Here is a 9,929-nt window from a genome sequence, read left to right as displayed (position 1 = left end):
CGAGTAGCTGGGACTACAGGCGCCCGCCACCACGCCCGGCTAGTTTTTTGTATTTTTAGTAGAGACGGGGTTTCACCATGTTAGCCAGGATGGTCTTGATCTCCTGACCTCGTGATCCGCCCGCCTCGGCCTCCCAAAGTGCTGGGATTACAGGCTTGAGCCACCGCGCCCGGCCTAATTAAAATCTTAAGGATTGTTCCTTAAACATCCAGCAGAGGGCCTGGCACAATGGCTCACGCCTGTAATCCCAGCACTTTGGGAGGCCGAGGCAGGTGGATCACCTGAGGTCAGGAGTTTGAGACCAGACTAGCCAACATGGTGAAACCCCGTCTCTACTAAAAATACAAAAAAATTAGCTGGGCATGGTGGCACGTGCCTGTAATCCCAGCTACTCAGGAGGCTAAGGCAGGAGAATCGCTGTCAATATGCACCAATTACACTCAGTGCACCTACATTACAGATGTGAAACTCAAATGTAATGTCTAAAAACACACCCAAGGAAACCACAATTAAAACCTCTGACATCCTCCCCTCTTCCCCTAACAGCATCTGCCTGTGGATCCTCAGCTTCCAAGTACAGAGGTTGCAGTAAGCCAAAATTGTGCCACTGCACTCCAGCCTGGGCAACAGAGTGAGACTTGGGCTTTAAAAAAAAAAAATCCAGCAAAATTACTTAAACACAGTGTTTATGTATAAAGGAAGCAAGAGGCCGGGCGTGGTGGCTCATGCCTGTAATCCCAGCACTTTGGGAGGCCGAGGCGGGTGGATCACGAGGTCAGAAGATCGAGACCATCCTGGGTAACATAGTGAAACACCATCTCTACTAAAAAAAAAAAAAAAAATTAGCTGGGCGTGGTAGCGCGTGCCTGTAATTCCAGCTACTCGGGAGGCTGAGGCAGGAGAATCACTTGAACCTGGTAGGCGGAGGTTGCAGTGAACTGAGATCGTGTCACTGCACTCCAGCCTGGTGACAAAGCTAAACTCTGTCTCTAAATAAATAAATAAAGGAATGAAGGAAGGAAGAAAATTTTAGGGCATTTAACAAGAAAACCCACTATTGCTTTCAGAAAATGAGAATGTCGGGCAGGGCATAGTGGCTCATGCCTGCAATCCTAGCCCTTTGGGATGCTGAGGCTGGAGAATCGCTTGAGCCCAGGAGTTCAAGACCAGCCTGAGCAACAGCCAGACCCCATCTGTTAAAAAAGAAAGAAAGAAAGAAAATGATAATGTCAGTCAATTATTTCCATGGCAAGAAATAGTTTACTAAAGTATTACTCATATCTGAGTGCTTCTAGGCGTTGCAAGTTTAAGTCCTGGAATACCATCTGAAATTATCAAACTAAAAGAACAGACCTCAGAAACATATTCCACGTGCTCAGGGGAAGAACAAAGAATTTTTAATAAATGTAATACTGAGATTTTTTTGTTTCCTGAGATTCATTTACTTTTTGCCTCTTTGGAAATATTTGGTACTGTCTCTCAAGTTCTTCTGATAACATATATTTTATATTTATTGGAAAAATGACATTCAAATGAATAAATCTTTTCAAGGTCATAAACCCAAGGCAGGACAGTGCCAATCTGAAACTGTGCTGAAAACATAGATCACCCACGAAAGTTTACGAAAAGGAACCTCAACCCAAAGGAGTTCCCATAGGATGTCTGTGCCTTGGAAAGATACCAGAATAAGGGGCACAGCATTTTATGCAGAGTAGTTCCAAGTGAATAATTTTTCTGATTTTTTTCCTCTGATGTAAAATATCCACAAACAAGAAATCTTTTAAAAGAGGCATCAATTGGAAAAAAGATTATTAAAATACTGCGTGTGTTTGAAATGCACCAGACAGGACAAAGAGTTGGTGACGATGTTTTCCATTGGAGAGGAGAAGTAGGCTTTTGGGAATACGGGGAGGGATCTGCAAATCTAGGGATTAATGGCCCGCCGTGGGAGGAGCTAGGCTGGGGGACAGGGTAGTGGGTTTGAGACTCTGCTTCCAACATCTTTGGAAGACTCAGGGGGAAACCACCTTTGGGAATAAAGAAGGGACTGCGGACCCTACAGACTGCAGCTCCTCCCACTCAAACCAAACAGACAAGGCGGGATTCTCCCCATGACCCTTCCGTGGTCCCTGCACAATCTGGGAAAGACTTGGGGGGCGGGCGCGGAGCTGCCCAGCGAGGGCTCCGGGGCTGGGACCGCAGTCGCTGCGCAGGGACGGGACCGGACTCTTGGCGTCCCAGCTGCCAGCCCAGCCCCACACTGCGGCCAGAGGTGACTGTGGGGAGGCCCGGGTCTGGCGACCACGGCCGGTTCCAACTAGGCCGGCCCTGCACACTCACCATTTTCCGGCCTTGGGGGTGTCCCGGTGTTGTCCCTACGGTTCACGGAGCCAGCGCACGGTACAGCGCATCCGATGCAGGGGCACAGCAACTCAACGCGTCAAGGTGCCAGGAGACCCCAAGCTGAGCACAACCCGATCGCATAGTGACGTAACACGCATTTGCGAGGGGTAGTCGTACCCCTCTTTCCGGCGGCGCCCCTGATTGGACAATTAATACAGTCCCGCCCCCTTTTGTCCGAATGACAGCTAGGCGGCTGGTCTAGTAGCTAGGCAGATCTCGCTTCCGCCGGTGGGACGGAACTGGTGCCCTCCGTGGACAATTGTGTTGAAGCAGAAATTGTTCCGGATCTCGGGTCGGACACGGAAGTCTTCCTGCAGTGTTTCTGGATGCGGGGACAGGGATGCGCAGGAATTCCAGTCTCATTTTCCAGATGGAGCGACCCCTCGAGGAGCAAGTCCAGAGCAAGTGGTCGTCTAGTCAAGGCCGCACAGGAACAGGAGGGTCTGATGTCCTCCAGGTACCAGGGGCTTGGCATAATGTTGTAAGGCCTCTCGTGGAATAGTGACCCTTGTTTATAAACAGACGGTTACTCCATCATGTGTAAGAAAAAGTGTGGGTGCATTTTAATCTTTGACTATAACAGCGTTGAGGCGTCCACCTTTCTTTTCCCCACCTCCACACATTTGGCACTTTAGAAAAGGAACCCCAAGCCAGGGCTTGGTGGCGCACACCTGTAGTCCCAGCTACTGCGTGGTGGGGGTGGTGGGGGAAGTTGGGGGGTGGGTGGGCTGAGGCGGGTGGATCATGTGTCTTCAGGAGTTTCAGTTCAGTCTGGGCAACATGGCCAGAACCCATCCCAAGAAAAAAAAAAAAAGGAAAGAAAGAAAGAAAAAATAATCCGTAGGACACCCGAGCACTTGGCTCTGGTGGTAAATTGCAACCCTAACCTGGGCACAGGGACTCTTTTCAGACCAATCACGATCTATGAGACGTGTTCAGTAAACTGCATTTTACTGTGGAAGGAAATGGTTTCTTTTTGTTGTTTGTTTGTTTTTAGTTTAAGCATGTTTTTATTGCTTTTCATTTTCATTTTTATTTTTGTAGATTTATGGTTACAAATGCACTTGTGTTACATGGATATATTTCATAGTGGCGAAGTCTGGCTTTTAGTGCACCCATCACCCAGAGTGTATATTGTACCCAATAGGTAATATTTCATCCCTCATCCCTTCTCTCTCTCCAACCTATTGGCATCTCCAGTGTCTATTATTCCACTCTGTATGTCCATGTTTACCCATTGTTCAGCTCGCCCTTATATGTAAGAAGATGCAGTTTTTGACTTTCTGTTTTTGTTACCGCACTTAGGATAATGGCCTCCAGTTCCATCTGTGCTGCTGTAAAGTGGAAGGAAATTTATCTCAAATAAGTTTTCTAGAGTGTCCCTACAGAACTTTGAAAGGCCAAGAGTCCAAGACCAGCCTGGGCAACATAGCGAGATCTCATTTCTAAAAAAATTTTTTAAATTAGCTAAGCATGGTGTTCACCTGTAGTCCTAGCTACTTCAGAGGCTGAGGCAGGAAGATCTCAAGGCTAAGAGTTTGAGGGTACAGTGAGCCAAGATTGTGCCACTGCATTCCAGCCTGGGAGAGAGACAGACTGTCTCTAAATTTTTTTTAAAGTAGAAACATTTTCATTTTTCCCATTATAGAGGAGACAGTGTCATCTTGAAAACTCTCATGATCCACCCTTCTTGTAGCTCTGTGTGTACAGGTAGATGAAGGGGGAGCAATGCTTCCAAGATTGTCCCATGTGATGTTCGGTTCTAAATTGCTGAAACTCACAAAATGCATCCTCTTGTTTCTAATTAGATGCAGAACAGTGAGCACCATGGACAAAGCATCAAGACTCAAACTGTAAGTGAGATTGCTACCTGTCAGTGTGGCGACCTTCCTGGTTTATAATGACCATTTGGGCCTGTGCTTCTGTGACCTCTTTGTGGGGGGTCTTTGGGGTCTTTGTGAAGCATCAAGACACTCCCATAGTCAAGGCCAATAACCAGACTCTCAGGTGTGTCCTGTTCATTGCCCTCAACCTGTACTTCCATTGTCCCTTACCTTCATTGGTCATCCCAACATAGCCACCTGCAATCCTTTGGAATATCACATTTGAGCTGGGTGCAGTGGCTCATGCCTGTAATCCTGGCACTTTGGGAGACTGAGGTGGGAGGATTGCTTGAGTCCAGGAATTGGAGACCGGTGTGGGCAATGTAGTGAGACTCTGTCTCTTCAGAAAATAAAAAAAATTGGCTGGGTGCAGTAGCTCATGCCCGTAATCTCAGCACTTTAGGAGGTAAGGTGGGTGGATCACTTGAGGCCAGGAGTTGGAAACCAACCTGGCCAACATGGTGAAACCTCATCTCTATTAAAAATATTTTTAAAATTAGCTGGGCGTGGGGGTGGGGGGCACACCTGTAATCCCAGCTACTTGGGTGGCTGAGGCACGAGAATTGCTTGAATCTGGGAGGAGGAGGTTGCAGTGAGCTGAGATCGCGTCACTGTACTCCAGCCTGGGCAACAGAGTGAAACTCTGTTTCAAAAATAAATAAATAGGCCGGGCGCCGTGGCTCAAGCCTGTAATCCCAGCACTTTGGGAGGCCGAGGCGGGTGGATCACAAGGTCAGGAGATCGAGACTATCCTGGCTAACATGGTGAAACCCCGTCTCTACTAAAAATACAAAAAACTAGCCGGGCGCGGTAGCGGGCGCCTGTAGTCCCAGCTACTTGGGAGGCTGAGGCGGGAGAATGGCGTGAACCCGGGGGGCGGAGCTTGCAGTGAGCCGAGATCGCGCCACTGCACTCCAGCCTGGGAGACACAGTGAGACTCCGTCTCAAAAAAAAAAAAAATAAAAAAATAAATAAATAAATAAATAAATAAAGATAAAAAATTAGCTGGACATGGTGACATAGTCCCAGCTTCTTGGGAGGCTGAGGCAAGAGGATGGCTTCAACCTGAGACTGCGGTGACCTGTGATGGTGCCACTGCACTCTAGCCTGGGCAACAGAGCTAGACTCTGTCTCCAAAAAACACAAAAACCACACATTTGGAGTTATGTTTACTTGTTTGCATAGTTTGGACAAAACGATCACTGTAGTTCTGACCTTCCAGGTAACCATGCAAGAGACGGATATGGCACTGGTTAGTATCAGGGGTACCTAATTCCGTCATTGCTGTCAGTTCCCTGATCGAAGTGACTCTGTAATCCCAACACTTTGGGAGGCTGAAGTGGGAGGAATTTCATGGGGAATGACTACAGCCTTCATGCATGTAGATACATCTGAGCCTGAATATGTCATCTTCACATAAAACTACGATTTGGTTATTGACTGTTCTGTGAATCCTGGGTTCCTTGGCTCATGGGAGCTTCAGTGTGGCTTTTCTGGCCAGGAGCTTGCCTGACATTTTCAACAATCCAATCCTTAAGTTCAGCATGCTGGTATTTTTCAGTGTCTGGGTCACCGTCCTTCTTGTCTACCAAAACCCCAAACGGGGAAGGTCTCAATCCTGGCCTCCACTAATTTGCTGCTGCTTCTCTGTCTGTAGATGCTATGCTGTTCCTGTTCCTGTTCGTTACTTATTTTTTTTTTTTTTGGAGACAGTGTTCTTGCTGTGTTGTGCAGGCTGGTCTCAAGCTCCTGGCTTCAAGCAGTCCTCCTGCCTCAGCCTCCCAAAGTGCAGGGATTACAGGTGTGAGTCACCACACCTGGCCTGAGTTTTCAGTTTTTGACAGTTCTCAGTATATGTGGTGGCAAGCATTTGGACTTTAATACTGAGAAGTTCCATTATTATTATTGTTATTATTATACTGTATTACTATTACTATTATGTGCTGTCGCCCAGGCTGGAGTGCAGTAGCAAGATCACAGCTCACTGTAGACTCGACTTCACAGGCTCAAGCAATCCCCCTGCCTCAGCCTCCCTAGTAGCTGGGACTAGTAGCTAGGACTAGGACTAGGTGTGCGCCACCATGCTTGGCTAATTTAAAATTTTTTTTTTTTTTTTAGTTGGGCGTGGTGGTGCACATCTGTAATCCCAGCTATTTGGGGAGGCTGAGGCAGGAAAATTGCTTGAACCCGGAAAGTGGAGATTGCAGTGAGCCGAGATTGTGTGACTGCACTCTAGCCTGGGTGACAGAGCGAGACTCCATCTCAAAAAAAAAAAAAAATTTAAAAATTTTAAATTTTAGAGACAGGATCCCCCTATGTTGCCTAGGTTGATCTTGAACTCCTGGACTCAAGTGATCCTCCCACATCAGCCTCCCAAAGTGTTGGGATTATAGGCGTGAGCTAGTGCACCCGGCCAATTTCATTATTACTTATGAGCCATATGAGTTTAGACAAGACTTTGTGCTCTCCATACTTAACTTTTTTCATTTGCAGGATGGGAGGTATGATTGGGTGGGGCTAATCAAATGAAATACTAGTGATTATGAAATCACATTAGTCACCAAAGTGATATGCAAACATAAATTATTGAAATATTGAATAAAAATAGGATTTTATTTGTTCTTTAGTAAAACACAAAGCTGTTCATTGTTTTTTCTTTCCTAACATGTGCTGGAAATCTACCATATGGAAATGACACTTGTGAATGGTCATGGACTTTTAAGCCTTTGCTGATCATTAAAATAAAAATCTTCCTGGCCAGGCGTGGTGGCTCATGCCTGTAATCCCAGCACTTTGGGAGGCGGGTGGATCACCTGAGGTCGGGAGTTCAAGACCAGCCTGACCAACATGGAGAAACCCTGTCTTTACTAAAAATACAAAATTGGCCGGGCGTGGTGGCACATGCCTATAATCCCGGCTACTAGGGAGGCTGAGGCAGGAGAATTGCCTGAACCCGGGAGGTGGAGGTTGCGGTGAGCTGAGATCGTGCCATTGCACTCCAGCCTGGGCAACAAAAGCAAAACTCTGTCTCAAAAAAACTAAAAAAATTAAATTTAATTTAAAAAATCCTATTCGAGGGTCTCAAATACACTTTTCTTAAAGAGATAGGAAAACCATTAACAAAATATTTAACAGAATACTTCACTTCTGGTCCATCAATAACCACTTCTCAAGCAGACACCAGCTGTGTTTGCTATATACTTCAATTTAATTGTGACAGTATCTACCTGGAGACAGAGTCTGATACCAGAAGCTAACAGCTCACAAGAATGTCCCTCATTTCAAATGTCAGTTGTAAGTCCCAGGATGTGACCTATGCTTCTGACCAACCAGCTGTAAATCAGGGTTTTCATGACCCACTCTTTGGGTTTGATTAATTTGCTATATAGCAGCCTAAAGAACTCACAGAAACACTACTTACATTTACCCATTTATTACAAAGGATTTTTTTTCCTTTTTTTTTGAGACAGAGTCTCTCGCTCTGTCGCCCAGGCTGGAGTGCAGTGGCGTGATCTCGGCTCACTGCAAGCTCCGCCTCCCGGGTTCACGCCATTCTCCCGCCTCAGCCTCCCAAGAAGCTGGGACTACAGGAGCCCAGTTGGGAGGATTTATTGTTTTAATAGAGCAGGGTTTCACTCTGTCTTCCAGGCTGGAGTGCAGTGGCAGGATCATGGCTCATTGCAGCCTTCAACTCTTGGGATCAAGCGATCCTCCCTCATCAGTCCTGTAAGTAGCTAGGAATACAGGCATATGCCACTGCACTCAGGTAATTATTTATTTTTTGTAAAGTTAGGGTCTCAATCTGTTGTCCAGGCTAGTCTCAACCTCCAGGTCTCAAGAGATCCTCCTACCTCGCTCCTCTCAAAGCACTGAGATTATAGGAGTGAGTCACCGTGCCTAGTCTTACAAAGGATATTTTATTATGTATTTATTTACTCTTATTTTGAGGGTCTCATTCTGTTGCCAGGCTGGAGTGCAGCGGCATAATCTTGGCTCACTGCAACCTCCATCTCCTGGGTTCAAATGATTCTCGTGTTTCAGCCTCCCGAGTAGCTGGAATGACAGGCATGCTCCACCAAGCCCAGCTATTTTTGTATTTTTAGTAGAGAAGGGGTTTCACCATTTTGGCCAGGCTGGTCTCGAACTCCTGACCTCAAGTGATCCATCCGCCTTGGCCTCCCAAAGTGCTGGCATTACAGGTGTGAACCACTGCGCCCAGCCTACAAAGGATATTTTATTTTATTTATTATTATTATTATTTTTTGAGATGGAGTTTCACTCTTGTTGCCCAGGCTGGAGTAAAATGGCGCAATCTCAGCTCATTGCAACCTCTGCCTCCCGGGTTCAAGCGATTCTCCTGCCTCAGTCTCCCAAGTAGCTGGGATTACAGGCGCCCACCATCATGCCTGGCTAATTATTATTATTATTATTATTATTATTATAAGATAGAGTCTCTTTTGCCCAGGCTGGAGTGCAGTGGTACGATGTCGACTCACTGCAGCCCCCGCCTACTGGGGTCAAGTGATTCTCCCACCTCAGCCTCCCAAGTAGCTGGATTACAGGCCCGCGCCACCATGCCCAGCTAATTTTTTTTTTTTTTTTTGTATTTTTAGTAGAGACGGGGTTTCACCATGCTGGCCACGCTGGTCTCGAACTCCTGACCTCATGATCCGCCCACCTTGTCCTCCCAAAGTGCTGGGATTATAGGCATGAGCCACTGCACCAGGCCTAATTTTTGTATTTTAAGTAGAGATGGGGTTTCACCATGTTGGTCAGGCTGGTCTTGAACTCCTGACCTCAAGTAATCCACCTGCCTCAGCCTCCCAAAGTGCTGGGATTACTGGCGTGAGCCACCACACCTGGCCCTACAAAGGATATTTTAAATGATACAAATGGACAGCCAGATGAAGAGATACCTCCAGGCATATGGTTATGTTCTTATTTACCAACCGGAAGGCTCTCTGAACCCTGTTTTTGGGTTTTTATGGTGGCTTTATTATGGTAACATGATTAATCACATCATTCACTATTGGTGATCAACTCAACCTTCAGTTTTCTCTTCCCTTCCTGGAGGTGGGGACAGAGCTGAAAGTTTCAAAGCTCCAATCACATGGTTGGTTCCCCTGGTAAATAGCCTCCCATCCGGTGGTTTGTAGGAGCTTTCCAAAAATCACCTCATTAACATAAACTTAGCTGTGGCGGAAAGGGGATGTTTGTAACTAAAGACATTTCTTTCAACTTTCACTCTGGAACTCTTCTAGAGCTATTTTTAAGAACTGAATACAAAAGGCCATTTTTTAAAATTATTATTTAAATAGGGTCTCCTTCACTCTGTTACCCAGACAGGAGTGCAGTGGCACAATCTTGGCTCAGTGCAGCCTCCACCCCTGGGTTCAAGCAATCCTCCCACCTCAGCCTCCTGAGTAGCTGGGACTACAGGTGCACACCACCATGTCTGACTATTTTTTTGTATTTTTAGTAGAGATGGATTTTCGCCATGTTGCCCAGACTGGTCTCAAACACCCGAGCTCAAGCCATCTACCTACCGTGGCCTCTCAAAGTACTGGGATTATAGGTGTGAGCCCCAGTGCCCAGCCTTTTTCATTTTTTTTTTTTTTTTTTTTTTTTTTTGAAGGGGGTGTT

General features: G+C 46.4%; 2 protein-coding genes across 8 annotated transcripts in view; one reads left to right on the top strand and one right to left on the bottom strand.

Moving 5' to 3' along the window:
• ZNF791 (zinc finger protein 791) overlaps nt 1-2,505 on the bottom strand; it is an 18,953-nt gene extending 16,448 nt beyond the window's left edge. For 2 of the 6 annotated variants that reach the window (XM_025368499.1, XM_025368504.1), the window contains exon 1: nt 2,341-2,505. In XM_025368499.1, coding sequence (XP_025224284.1) covers nt 2,341-2,343 — 3 coding nt within the window. In that variant the 5' untranslated portion in view covers nt 2,344-2,505. Of the gene's footprint in view, nt 1-1,055; nt 1,194-2,340 lie in introns of all 6 variants that reach the window. The other 4 variants (XM_025368501.1, XM_025368503.1, XM_025368500.1 and 1 more) reach the window with 4 other exon arrangements.
• Nucleotides 2,506-2,603: 98 nt separating this feature from the next.
• ZNF490 (zinc finger protein 490) overlaps nt 2,604-9,929 on the top strand; it is a 28,834-nt gene continuing 21,508 nt past the window's right edge. The window contains exons 1-3 of one of the 2 annotated variants that reach the window (XM_025368640.1): nt 2,621-2,860; nt 3,448-3,550; nt 4,212-4,256. In XM_025368640.1, the coding sequence (XP_025224425.1) occupies nt 4,212-4,256 (45 nt within the window). In that variant the 5' untranslated portion in view covers nt 2,621-2,860; nt 3,448-3,550. Of the gene's footprint in view, nt 2,861-3,447; nt 3,551-4,211; nt 4,257-9,929 lie in introns of both variants that reach the window. The other variant, XM_025368639.1, reaches the window with a different exon arrangement.

Source organism: Theropithecus gelada, chromosome 19 (genome assembly GCF_003255815.1).
Source record: "Theropithecus gelada isolate Dixy chromosome 19, Tgel_1.0, whole genome shotgun sequence".
In the NCBI taxonomy this organism is placed as follows: Eukaryota; Metazoa; Chordata; class Mammalia; order Primates; family Cercopithecidae; genus Theropithecus; species Theropithecus gelada.
This window is presented reverse-complemented; position numbering and strand designations above follow the sequence as displayed.